The sequence below is a fragment of the Nycticebus coucang genome, chromosome 9 (assembly GCF_027406575.1).
Source record: "Nycticebus coucang isolate mNycCou1 chromosome 9, mNycCou1.pri, whole genome shotgun sequence".
Classification (NCBI taxonomy): domain Eukaryota; kingdom Metazoa; phylum Chordata; class Mammalia; order Primates; family Lorisidae; genus Nycticebus; species Nycticebus coucang.
Genome location: NC_069788.1, coordinates 111,586,524 through 111,600,576, shown reverse-complemented (window position 1 = coordinate 111,600,576; position 14,053 = coordinate 111,586,524). Strand labels below are relative to the sequence as shown.

The 14,053-nt window shown below is 42.4% G+C and overlaps 1 protein-coding gene across 5 annotated transcripts in view; it reads left to right on the top strand.

Annotated features, from left to right (window-relative positions):
- The first annotated feature begins 7,110 nt into the window (after positions 1-7,110).
- Positions 7,111-14,053, top strand: part of PTGR2 (prostaglandin reductase 2) — a 43,312-nt gene continuing 36,369 nt past the window's right edge. The window contains exons 1-3 of one of the 5 annotated variants that reach the window (XM_053601768.1): positions 7,211-7,227; positions 12,642-12,844; positions 13,886-13,966. In XM_053601768.1, coding sequence (XP_053457743.1) covers positions 12,769-12,844; positions 13,886-13,966 — 157 coding nt within the window. In that variant the 5' untranslated portion in view covers positions 7,211-7,227; positions 12,642-12,768. The other 4 variants (XM_053601767.1, XM_053601770.1, XM_053601769.1 and 1 more) reach the window with 4 other exon arrangements.

The window sequence follows — 14,053 nt, the reverse complement described above, 5'->3', positions numbered from 1 at the left end:
GATATGTCAATAGGGAGCATAAAAAGTTGATCACATTTATAAATATCCATACAAATTAGTAATCTTTTGAACATTTTAAATTTTAACACCTTAGGTGTGTTGTGGTGGTTCACAACTATAGTCTCAGCATGTTGGGATACTGAGAGGGGACCATCACTTGAGACAGGGATTTCAAGACCAGCCTGGGAAATATAGCAAGATCCTGTAATCACAAAAAGAATAAAAAAAAAACTAACCAAATGTGGCAATGGGCACCTGAGTCCTAGCTACTTAAGAGGCTGAGGTAGGAGGATTGCTTGAGCCCAGGAGTTTGAGACTTCAGTGAGCTATGATCAGGCCACTGCTCTCCAGCCTGGGCAATGGAGTGAGACCCTGTCTCTAAAAACAAAAACGAAACAAAAAAACCACTTGAACACTTTATACAGTTGGATTCTTTGGAATGCTTTTATGGCACAGGTCTCTCTTCATCTCTAGGGTAGAAGAGAAATCTCTTTCATCTCTTTCTGAGATTCCTTTTGCTAATTTTGAAGACATGGGGTTTTTAAGGCCAGGATTTCATCAGTCAACATTTTAAGCAAAAAGGTAGGCTAGTGGAGCTAAATTTTACTGGCAGAAGTGAAGGAAGAGATGAATAGGTTTTTTATTTAATGGCAGTATAAAGAGCTTATGGCATTAAATCCCTAAAGAGATCAGTCATGCCAACAGTAGGTATAGGAGAGAAAATATCATCTATAGTGACTTTAATGTAGTGGGAGAAATTTCATGTCCAATGCAGGACAACTCTGACTGGCCATTTTAGTTCCAAGCTCCCTATAGAATTGCCTCCCAAAGTTCATCTCCTATTGCCCAATCCTGCTTTCTTCCTTCTTCTTTCACAGGTATCAATCCCACAGGCATTCCCTAATAAACATCCTGCACTCTAAACTCCCCTTCTGAGTTTCCTTTCCACAGAATCCACCTTGTAACAGGTAGAAATGTTACTTTCCTAAATGCTCTGCTTCTCTGAAAAAGCACTTTTTAAGCCTGAATATCTCAGGATTCAGTTATAGTATTCAACTAACGAACTAACTTCATTTTATTTATTTATTTTTTTTGAGACTGAGTCTTACTCTGTCACCCTGGGTATAGTGCTATGGCATCATCAAAACTCCTGGGTTTAAGCAATCCTCCTGCCTCAGCTTCCTGAGTAGCTGGGACTACCAGCACCTGCCACAATACTCATCTAGTTTTTCTATTTTTAGTAGAGACAGGGTCTTGCTTTTGCTCAGGCTGGTCTCAAATGTGAGCTCAGGTAATCCACCCTATTCAGCCTCCTGGGGAATTAATTTCATATAATAATTTTAAAAATTGGCTCTAACATATTACATGATACTATGTATATGAAATGTCCAGAGAAGGCAAATCCATGAAGGCAGAAAGTAAATTAGGGGTTGCTAGCCCTGGTGGGTAGAAATGGAGAGTGACTGCTAATGGGTATGGTTTCTTTGAATGAATGAAAATATTACAGAATTAGATAGTATTGATGCTACACAATCTTGCGAATATACTATAAGCCACTGAATCGTGCACTTTAAAATGGTGAATTTTATTATATGTGAATTATAGCTCAATAAAAATGTAAAATAGGCTCCAGCACATTTTTATATAATTCCTATAACTTTAGACAAATTGATCAATATGAAAGTTCTATTTGTTCATTTATCTATGTAACTGACATTTACCAAGCTTCTAGGCCTAATATAATGAAAGGTGCTAGAAGGTTGAGAAATGCAAAGTTAATGATACATGGGCCTGCAGACTAATAGGGGAGACACGGGTGCGGCTTTTATCTCTTACCTTGTGATATTTTTCTAGGATATACTTATATGTTTGGGTTTGCATTTATGAGGTCTGCCAGTTAAGTTTGCAAACTCATCCTAGAAAAGTGCTGTATATTTCATTGCTGAATATCACTATTGTTGCCTTCAAAGCACTTCCCTTGCAAAGGTCTGCAACAATGCCAGTGTCTAGTCCACCCTTCAAAGCAATTTTGGAACTGTTTTTCTTTTTTTAATGTGAGAATTTATTTATTTTTATTTTATTTATTTATTTATTTGCAGTTTTTGGCTGGGGCTGGGTTTGAACCCATGACCTCTGGCATATGGGGCCGGGGCCCTACTCCTTTGAGCCACAAGCACCACCCTGGAACTCTTTTTCTTGAATGGCAATTCAATTCAATTCAACAATGGCAATATTGTTGTATTACCCTTGATGTCCTGAATGTCATCAAAATGTCTTCCTTTTAGTATTTCCTTCAGGGAAAAAAAAATGTCATTAGGGACCAGATCAGGTGAGAACAGAGGGTGTTCCAATATGGTTATTTGATTACTGGCTAAAAACTCTCTTATAGATAGTGCTGTGTGAACTGGTACATTGTCATGATGCAAGAGCCATGAGGCAAAAAGAATGTTCGTTTGTTACTCTAATTCAAGCTCTGACATTCTCACAAAGGCACACAAAAACCCACAACGATAATGAATGCCACTCAGTAAGATACCACCACATGTTATGTTGACATGAACATAACTGAGACACTGATACATCAAGGTTATGAAACCTCACTGAGTTGTTTGTACAGTACCACCAATGTAACCACACAGTGGCAAGTTCACAAATTTAATTGTGAGACTTCACATGTAATTATGAACAATTATCATCTCTGTGGAAAGATATTATTTAGCACCAAATTACCTTTGATGTTGCACTAAGTGCTATATACCATGCAGGTGGGATAGACTTGAATTATTTCTCCTAATTAATTTGTAATCTGACAGAATTGACTATATAGGCAATCATATGAGGTCATTTTAATTTAAAAATAATTTAATGAATGAATATACTAATGTATCAGATTAAGAATTTATATTTATTATGCTTAAATGAAACAATATATACCATGTATTTTTATATAAAGTAGAAATGAGAAAAATTGACATCTAGTTAAGTGTAGAAAATGATTATATCACAAATTACTTGAAGGATGGAAGGCGGCAGTACAAGGGTCTGCAGAGGGGGAAAGGTAAGGAATTCCAGATTTATGGCAAATACAGAAACGGGTTAGATGCTTGGACTCAGGTAGGAAATATGCTTCTTTACTTATTAATTAGTTAATCTGACTTAGTACTTAGCTGATTTAATCTCAGTTTCCTCATTTATAAAATGAGAATAATAGTAACAGAGTTGTTTTGAAAACTTAATCATATGGGGAAAAAACACATAAGGCATGCTCTAACTCAAATGAATCATTGCATAGAATGATAGTAACCCTTAGGGATAGTGAAGTAGACGAGAAACATAATGAAAATGTGTCTATAAATCCTCCACTTGTTTCTTGAAATTTGGGGGATGGGAACTCAATCTGGGTAGTAAAATCATACTTGTTACAAAAAGTTCATAGGCCCTAGATAAAATCAAGACAGCCAAAACTAATTTAATTTCAGGGCTTCTTTTCTACTTTAAAAGACTGTGTCTTTTAAAATCAAGTCCTAGGCGTGGGCACCTGTAGCACAGTGCCATGCACTGAGGCTGGCAGGTTCGAACCCAGCCCAGGCCTGCTAAACAACAATGACAACTGCAACAAAAAAACAGCCAGGTGTTGTGACCAGCACCTATAGTCCCAGCTACTTGGGAGGCTGAGGCAAGAGAATCACTTGAGCCCGAGAGTTGGAGGTTGCTGTGAGCTGTGATGCCACAGCATTCTTCCAAGGGCAACATAGTGAGACTCTGTCTCAAAAAAAAAAAAATAATAATAAAGTCCTAGACTATCTTTTTTTTTTTTGCAGTTTTTGGCCGGGGCTGGGTTTGAACCCACCACCTCCGGCATATGGGACCAGCACCCTATCCCTTTGAGCCACAGGCACTGCCCATATCTTTTTTTTTTTTTTTTGAGACTAATTCTCACTTTGTTGTCCCCCTCTCTCCCTACCCCCCCACCCCCGTAGAGTGCCATGGCATCACAGGTCACAGCAACCTCAGACTCTTGGGCTCAAGCAATTCTCTTGTCTCAGCATCCCAAATAGCTGAGATTACAGGTGCCTACCACAACACCCAGCTATTTTTAGAGATGAGGTCTGGCTGTGGCTCAGGCTGGTCTCGAACCTGTGAGCTCAGGCAATACACCTGCCTTGGCCTCCCAGAGTGCTAGGATTACAGGCATCAGCCACCATGAGTGGCATTTTTTTTTTTTTTAAGAGACAGAGTCTCACTTTATCTCCCTCGGTAGAGTGCCGTGGTGTCACAGTTCAGAGCAACTTCCAGCTCTTGGGCTTAGGTGATTCTCTTGCCTCAGCCTCCCAAGTAGCTGGGACTACAGGCACACACCACAATGCCCGGCTATTTTTTTGTTGCAGTTCAGCTGGGGCAGGGTTTGAACCCGCCACCCTCTGTATATGGGTCCAGCACCCTACTCACTGAGCCACAGGTGCTGCCCTATCTTGGTATTTTTTGTTTTGTGTTTTTGTTGTTGTTGTTGGTTTTTTAGAGACAGGGTCTCCCTCTGTTGTCCAGGCTGGAGTATAGTGGCCTAATCATAGCTCAGTATACCCTTGAACTCCTGGGCTCAAGCAATCCTCTAGCTTCAGCCCCCAGTAGCTGGGACTGCAGGCCTGAGCAACTGCACCTGCCCTATTTTATCTTACTACTTTCAATCTGTTTGAGTCTTTTTCTTTTTCATCAGTTGGTTCAATTATTTTTTATTTTTTTGTGTTTTTTTTTTTTTTGGCCGGGTCTGGGTTTGAACCCGCCACCTCCGGCATATGGGACCGGCGCCCTACTCCTTGAGCCACAGGCGCCACCCAGTTGGTTCAATTATTGTAACAAAAGGTTATTGAAGGCCTGCCTGTATATGGAGTATAAAAAAGATTAGCTCCTGTCTGAAGGTGTTTGAAAAGTACTATAATTCTCCTAGTCTTTTCCTGAAGCTTTCCCAAAGAAGTAAAAATGCTCAGAGGGAAGGCTACCAGGAGCTCCAGCCTGTTTGATTGCTACCTCCTTGCTCACCATTCCAGTTATCTTTCAGCCACACTATCCCATGATTTGTGCTGAGCTATTAGCTCCCACATGAATACAATGTAAACAGCAATACTTATACCTGCCTAATTCAGATGGTCTCTTAGGGTAAACTGTCCTATTGTTATGAAAGCCACAAAGGGGGAGGGTCACTGTTGCTGGAAGCACAGGAAGCCAATTCTGAGACATCAAGAATTGTGAAGGAAGAAAGGATTTATTTCTTCCTTTCCATCTTCCCAGAGGATGGTCAACTGGGATGGGGAGGCACAGGCTACCTGAAATTCACCTCCCAGATTAGCAGGGTTAGGGGTTTTCATGGAAGTGAAAATGAATAATGCATAGAGGGAGTGTACTCCTTGTATGTTTGGGGTGGAGTGTACCGCACCAAGCACGGTGAGGATTCATGCTTGTTCATACATCCCGTGAACAAAAAATGGTAGGCAAATCCCTCCCCTGGGTGGGAATTTTAGTATTATAATGAGCTAGGGGTTAATATTATCATTCTTTCAGCCTGTGCACAGGCTCAGTGGTTCTTGGTCACAATCTGTGGTCCTGTGTCACTTATCTTGACTTTCTCCAGACATTCTGGTAGAGTGAGGAGCTGTAATTATCTCAGGGCTACAAGGAGGTTCTGCTGTTTCCTGGGGAAAACCTCAAATAAATTGTATCAGTGTACAGAAAATTACAGAGTTCTGAAATTACTCAGTATAGCAGTTTGTACTGAGACCTCTCTGTCTCTTCTCTGCCTTTTCTAAGACTGCGGTTGCTAGGCCACTGGAGCTGAGGTGACTCCCTCCCTCCCTTCCTTTCTTTTTTTTGAGACAAGGGTCTCACTATGTCGTCCTTGGTAGAGTGCTATGGCATCACAACTCACAGCGACCTCAAACTCTTGGGCTAAAGTGATTCTCCTGCCTCAGCCTCCCAAGTAGCCAGGACCACAGGCGCCCACCACAATGCCCGGCTATTTCTTGTTACAGTTGTCATTGTTGTTCAGCAGGCCCAGGTCCGGGTTCGAACTTGCCACCCTCGGTGCATGTGGCTGGTGCCCCAACCACTGTGCTACCTACGGGCGCAAAGCCTTTTTTTTTTTGAGACAAAGTCTAAAGCTGTTGCCCTGGATAGACTACCCTGGCTCACAGATCACAGCAACCTCAAACTCGGGCTTGGCGATTCTTTTGCCTCAGCCTCCAAAGTAGCTGGGACTAACCGGTGCCCGCCACAATGTCCAGCTACTTTTGTTATTGTTGTTGCAATTACCATTACTGTTTTAGCTGGCCAAGCCGCCAGCCTCAGTGTATGTGGCCGGTGCCCTACCCACTAAATTTCCTGTCCAGTCAAGGCCACTTAGCTGCCCGCTTCTGGTGTGATGTGAACACTAGAAACTCCGAAAGGGAGCTAAGACTCTAGAGAATTGTAAAATTTTGTTATGAAACCAGTCACGCTATAAACACTCCTTGCTCAATCCAGTCCAGCACAAAAAGTGGCGATTAATAATTAACAAAATTGAGAAATCAGTCCACACTGGGTAATCTCTGAGGAATTTGGAATTCTTTGTGAACTAAATAGTAGGCCTCTCTAAAGCAATCTAGAGAGAGGCTTTAATCCCAGCGCTGCCCTAATCAGCTGAAAAGTGGATGCTCCAACCATATCAGCTCTGAGTCTCAGTTTCCCAGTCTATAAAATAAGGGGTGGGCTCGACGGTCCCTCTCTAACTGTAATCCCCAATCTTAGGATTAGGAAGAAGTCCATAAAACGAATAAAATTCCTTCAAGGATTTTGCTGGATGAGAACTCACAAGTTGAAAGATTTGCTTTTTGGATCTTGGCAGTAACGGCGGCCACAGGGCACCAATCTCTGTTAATTTATTAACGCACTTTGCCCAGATTAGAGTCTGTCGGTGGAAGATCCGCACTTAGGCCTCCTCTCCAACTCGGTGTGGCAGGCTGCTTAAGAACAGTCCTTAGACTTCTCAATCCCGCCCCTAGCAGGGCAGGAGGAGCGGGGAACAGCCTAGTCGTACGCCTGCGTACTGCGCTGGGGGTGGGGGAGCGGAGGTCGCTCTGCAAGGTCGGGTCGTGCGGACCCGCCCTCTTCACGGCAAATCACGCGATATTTCCTCCCCTCCTCAGCTCCACAACGGTGACTGACGCGTACCGGGCTGTGTAGCTGGAGCTGTGGAAGGTGGGTTGGTCCCTCGCAGCGAGGCAGGAAACTCGCAACCCAAGTGACTTCCACGCTTCCTTCCGGAGCTACCCGTGACGCTGGCGTTATTGCTTAGGACTTAGAATAGGGAATGCTGGAGAAGAAGCAAGATCGGTGCTTTGCTTTTTAGACTTGCTGGGGGTAAGAAACCTCAAGTTTGGACGTCACCGTGTTTGAGGTGCCGCCGGGTCTAACTGAACACGTATTTATTATCTACCTTGTGTCAGGCATAGGGGGTGGACACGAAAAAAGACACAGAAGGTCATAAACAGGGAGAAAACATCTCGCGAGGATTGCTTGAGGCCAGGCGTTCCAGACCAGTTTGGGCATGGACACAATCTGGTCTCTTAAAAAAAAAAAGTGCTGGTGCAGTGGGTCAAACCTGTAATCCTAGCACTCTGGAAGGCCGAGGCCGGTGGATCAAATGACCTCAGGAGTTCGATACCAGCCCGAGAAAGAGAGAGACCCCATCTCTACAAAAAGTAGAAAAACTAGCTGGGCATTGTGGCGGGCGCCTGTAGTCCCAGCTACTTGGGAGGTTGAGGCAAGAGGATTGTTTGAGCCCAAGAGTTTGAGGTTACTGTGAGCTATGACGCCAGAGTACTCTATCCCAGGACGACTGAGTGAGGCTGTCTTAAAAACAAAAACAATAGAAAAAAAAAACCGAAAAAAGGGTTAGCCAGCTGTAGTCCCAGCTACTGGGGCGGTTGGGGTGGGAGCATCAGCTTGAGTCTTGAGTTGAAGGCTGCTGTGAGCTGTGAGCACACCACTACATTCCAGCTTGGGCAAAGGAGCAAAAGACCCTGTATCTTCACCCCTCCCCCCAGAAATTTATGATCCTCCTGTTTTGGAAATGGTTATGTGGTGTATTTGATACATTATTCAGCCTCTCTCTACCTTCCTTTCCTCATCTATGAAATGATGGCAATAGTACTAACCGAACAGGGTTGTTGAGAGGCAAGGTTTAAACATGACAATGAATGTAAAATCATTGGCTGGTTCCTGGCCTTTCTAAACAAACATTCAGGGCGGCGCCTGTGGCTCAGTGAGTAGGTCGCCGGCCCCATATGCCGAGGGTGGCGGGTTCAAACCCAGCCCCCGCCAAACTGCAAGAAAAAAATAGCCGGGCGTTGTGGCAGGCGCCTGTAGTCCCAGCTGCTTGGGAGGCTGAGGCAAGAGAATCGCGTAAGCCCAAGAGTTAGAGGTTGTTGTGAGCCGTGTGAGCCACGGCACTCTACCCTAGGGCGGTACAGTGAGACTCGTCTCTACAAAAAAGAAAAAAAAAAGAAACAAACATTCAGGAAACAGGCTGAAAGAAGCCCCTTTTCCAGGATTCCATCCATCTGGTTAGGAACCAGGATTTGGGCCCGGTGCAGTGGCTCATGCCTCTAATCCCAGCACTTGGGAGGTGGAGGCAGGTGGATTGCTTGAGCTCAGGAGTTCAAGACCAGCCTGAGCAAGAGGGAGACCCTCTCTCTAAAAAATAGCTGGGTGTTGTGGCGGGTGTCTGTAGTCCCAGCAGCTCGGGAGGCTGAGGCAAGAGAATCGCTTAAGCCCAGGATTTTGAGGTTGCTGTGAGTGGTGACTACCGAGGGCGACAATATGAAACTGTCTTTAAAAAAAAAAAAAAAGAACCAGCATTTGTACTCTGCTCATCCTAGTTCAATAACCTTTTCCCCTTTTACTAGGCTGCAGAATAAATGCTCAAATAACATGCAAGTCTTTATGACCAGCACCAAAGTAAATTTTTCAGTTGAGGCTTCTAATGTAGTATTATTTTGGTATATTGTTTAGCACCAATTAGGAACCCATTTTATACCAGGCAAATACAGAGGGTGCCCCCCCCAAATCTATACACATTTTAACAGTGTACATATCTTTTAAGAAAGGAAAAAACGAAATTTGTTTTAATAATCAAGTCACGTTTGACTTCTGCAATTACAATAGGTGCTCAACATGACTTGTATTCATCTTTTGTTATTAGTATATCTGAATTGAGTATTATAATTTTAATACAGTTTTTTCCTTTCTTAAAATATATATACAATTTTTGGCACCCTCTGCATGATATGCTGTGTTTTTTTCCCACACCCAGGATGAATTTAACACTCCTCCTCCGTCCTTCCAAATCTTGAACTTGGTGTCTCTTACTAAATCAGGCTCTTTATATTTTTAATGCATTGTTTGTACTTTAATAATGTGCTTTTCATACTGATAAGCAGTAGGTGATGGACTGAATATGAAACTGTCTGTAAGATAATGTACCTGAAAAACTCTTTTTGTCTAGTGATGACATCATAATGGCATAGCTTAATTACTTTTTAAAAATTAAATTTAGTGTAGGCAGGGGTGTGGTGGCTCATGCCTATAATTCTAGGACTCTTGGAGGCCAAGGCAGGAGGATTACTTGAGCTCAGGAGTTTGAGGCCAGCCTGAGCAAGAGCAAGACCCTGTCTTTACTAAAAATAGAAAATTTAGCTGGGCATGATGGCTGGAGCCTGTAGTCCCAGCTACTCTGGAGGCTAAGGCAAGAGGAGCTCTTGAGCCCAAGAGTTTGAGGTTGCTGTGAGCTATCATGCCAATGCACTCTATCCAGGGCAACAAAGAAAAGAAAAAAGAAAAAACTAGTGTAATGTAAGAGTGTAGTGTTTATAAGGGTTACATTATTAAGGTGTATTATGTAATTATCCTATGTTAGTCAATTGTGATATTTGACTCTTGAAAACTTTCTAATTGAATAAATGGATAGTAGTTTAATAGCATACTTTTTGTGGCTCATACCTATAATTCTAGCACTCTGGGAGGCCAGGCAGGTGGATTGCTTCAGCCAGAGTGAGACCCCCATCTCTAAAAATAGCCTGGTATTGTGGCTGGCACCTATAGTCCCAGCTACTTGGGAGGCTGAGACAAGAGAATCACTTGAACCCAAGAGTTTGAGGTTGCTGTGAGCTAAGATAACATGGCACTTAACCAAGGGTGACAAAGTGAAACTCTCTCAAAAAAGAGTATACTTTTTTGCTGATAATCAGTATTTTTAAAGAAATAAATTATACCATTGGAATTAGTTAGACGTCTGAGTACAGTGGCTTACACCTATAATCCCAGTGCTTTGGGAGGCCAAGGTGGGAGGATTGTTAGAGGCCAAGAGTTTGAAGTTACATTTAACTGTGATTGCATGATAGCACTCCAGCCTGGGAAACAGTGTGAGACTGTTTATGAAAAAAAAAAAAAAAGTAATTAGAAAAGAAGGCACATAGGAAATTTCATTCGGTAAGATTCCTTTAATTAAAAATGTATCCATCATGGTACTATTAATAACCACTTAAGAACAGTTTGGAATTTGGAAAAACTTTGCATTTTAATCTTCACATAATTTACAAACATTAATAATTTAATAGAAAATGTCCTTATTAAAATGTGTGTGGTCCTACAAAATATCATGACTTCTTTTTTTTTTTTTTTTTTGAGAGAGAGCCTCAAGCTGTCACCCTGGGTAGAGTGCCTTGGCATGACAGCTCACAGCAACCTCCAACTCCTGCGTTCAAGCGATTCTCCTGCCCCTGCCTCCCAAGTAGCTGGGATTACAGGCGCCCTCCATAACTCCTGGCTTTTTTTTTGGTTGCAGCGGTCGTTGTTTGGTGGGCGGGGCTGGATTCGAACCCGCCAGCTCAGGTGTATGTGGCTGGTGCCTTAGCTGCTTGAGCCACAGGCACCAAGCTGATACCATGACTTCTTGATGTGATGAAATAGGATGCCCGATATCATGACTTCTTGATGTGATGAAATAGGATGCATGTAGCACCACCTTTAAAGTTTCCTGCCTGAAAAATTGAACCTGAATCTAATGCAACCTTTAGATCTAATCATCAATCACTGATAAGGGGAGGAGATAGAAGAACAAGGTAAATGACACTATGAGGAAGCAATCAGGACATTCTACAGACAAAATAATGGCCCAAGTATAATGTCAGTAGTCCCATAAGATTATAATGGAACTGAAATCTCTTCTTGCCTACTGATATGATAGCCATTATAGTGCAATCACTTAATTTTAGAATACATTTAGTGTAGCCTACGTGGGTAGTACTTATAAAGTCTACAGTACTGTACAGTAATGTCATATTTACTCATTGCTTACTGACTCATCCAGAGCAACCTCTTGTCCTATAAGCTCTATTCAGGGTAAGTGCCCTATTCAGGTCTACCATTTTTTTTTTTTTTTTTTGAGACACTTGAGTCTCACCTTTGGTGTTGCTAGAGTGCTGTGGCATCAGAACTCACAGCAATCTCAAACTCCTGGGCGCAATTGATCCTCTTGCCTCAGCCTTCTGAGTAGCTGAGACTATAGATGCTCACCACAATGCCTGGCTAGTTTTAGAGATGGAGTCTCACTCTTGCTTAGGCTGGTCTCAAGAACTCCTGAGCCCGAATGATCCACTCGTCTTGGCCTTCCAGAGTGTTAGGATTACAGGCGTGAGCCACCACGCCTAGCCCTACTATACCTTTCTATGTTTAGATATGTTTTTTGTTTGTTTATATTTAGATGCACAAATACTTACCATTGTGTTCCAATTGCCTACAGGATTCAGTACATTAACATCCCATATAGGGACAATAGGCTATCCCATATAAATACCCTCTTACAGGTTTGTGTAAGTACCTTTTATGATACATATACAATGAAATCACCTGACACGTTTCTCAGAATATATCCCCATCAAGTGATGCCTGATTGTATAAAGCACACTCACAACACGTTTACTTTCTCATTTTTGATGGGAACTTCATTTTGATTCTTTTATTAGCTCAAATTGTAAACCCAGAATAAACTCATCCTTATGTTGTAGAAGTTCCTAAGGGTGAGGATTTAAAAATACCTTTGATTTTTTTTTTTTTTTTTTTTTTTTTTGAGGCAGAGCCTCAAGCTGTCACCCTGGGTAGAGTTACAGCCGTCGTTGTTTGGTGGGCCCGCCAGCTCAGGTGTATGTGACTGGTGCCTTAGTCGCTTGAGCCACAGGGGCAGAACCAAAAATACCTTTGATTTATTGCTTTTGTAGTCAGCAAAACTTAAGGAATTTCTTTCTTTCTTGTTTTTTTTTTTTTTTTTGAGATAAAGAGTCTCACTCATTTGCCCAGGCTAGAGTGCTGTGGTATCAGCCTAGCTCACAGCAACCTCAAACCCCTGGGTTTAAGCAGTTCTGCCTCAGCCTCCTGAGTAGCTGAGACTAGAGACAGCCACAGTGCCCGTCTAATATTTTCTATTTTTAGTAGAGACAGGATGTCACTGTTCAGGCTGGTCTCCAACTTCTAAACTCAAGCAATCCTCCTGCCTTGGCCTCCCAGAGTGCTAGGATTACATGTGTAATTTCTTTTTTTTTTTTTTTTTGAGACAGAGCCTCAAGCTGTCGCCCTGGGTAGAGTGCCATAGCATCACAGCTCACAGCAACCTCCAACTCCCAGACTCAAGCAAGTCTCCTGCCTCCGCCTCCCAAGTAGCTGGGACTACGGGCGCCCACCACAATGCCTGAGTATTTTTTGGTTGCAGCCATTATTGTTGTTTGGCGGGCCTGGGCTGGATTTGAACCTGCCTGCTCAGGTATATGTGGCTGGCGCCTTAGCCACTTGAGCCACAGGTGTGAGCCTACATGTGAATAAAAGAACCTTTGAAAATTTGTATGTATCTCATTTAAAACAGTTGGGGTTTTTTGCTATTTTTTTTTTTAAAGACAGTCTCACTTTGTTACCCTTGGTAGAGTACTGTGGTGTCATAGCTCACAGCAATCTCAAACTCTTGGGTTGAAGTGATCCTTTTGCCTGAGCCTCCTGAGTAGTTGGCACTATAGGCACCTGCCACAACACCCAGCTATTTTTTAGAGATAGGGTTTTGCTCTTGCTCAGGTTGGTCTCCAACTCCTGAGCTCAAGCCATCCACCTGCCTTGGCCTCCCAGTGTGAACAGTTGATGTTTTTATTTTGCCACCAGGTTAGCTCTGGAGGAATATATTTTATCTTGTTTTCGTTTAATCAACCGTAGTAGGAGGAGGCTTAATCATGGTGGTGTGAGGATGAATGTGCTTGAATTATCTGAGACTAAAAACATTTCGCCTCACTCAGTCTCCAATAAATTTGTTCCTCTTGGCTATGAATTCAGAATAGATTTAGTCTTTCTTCATATGTTTGCTTTAGGAGGCAACTCTAACAAGAATGTTTATCTTTTTGGGATCCTAAATGTAATTTTTCCTCTTCATTCAGAAATATAAATGGGATTCTTTTTTATTTTATTTTTATTTATTTATTTTGAGACAAGAGTCTCACTTTGTCCTCAGTAGAGCGCCATGGTGTCATAGCTCATAGCAACCTTAGACTCTTGGGCTCAAGCAATTCTCTTGTCTCAGCTTCCTCAGTAGCTCCCAGTACAGGTACCCACCACAACCCCCAGCTATTTTTAGAGGAGGAATCTCACTCTGGTTCAGGCTGGTCTTGGACCTGTGAGCTCAGGCAATCCACCTGGCTTGGCCTTCCAGAGTGCTGAGATTACAGTTGTGAGCCACTGCGCCTGGTCTTTTTTTTTTTTTTTATTTTTAAATTGTTGAGTACTTCAAATTTTTCTTGTGATTTAAAAAATTTTCTATTTATAGGAGTTATTTTATACAGAAATCTTGTGAGACCACTGCACAGAGTGATGATTGTACAAAGAGTGGTATTGAATTCCCGACCTGGTATGTATTTTCTGTGATGAATGAACAGCTATGTCTTTGAAAATTATTGTGCAAATGGAGTGATGTCAGTGTGGTAAATTAAGGTTG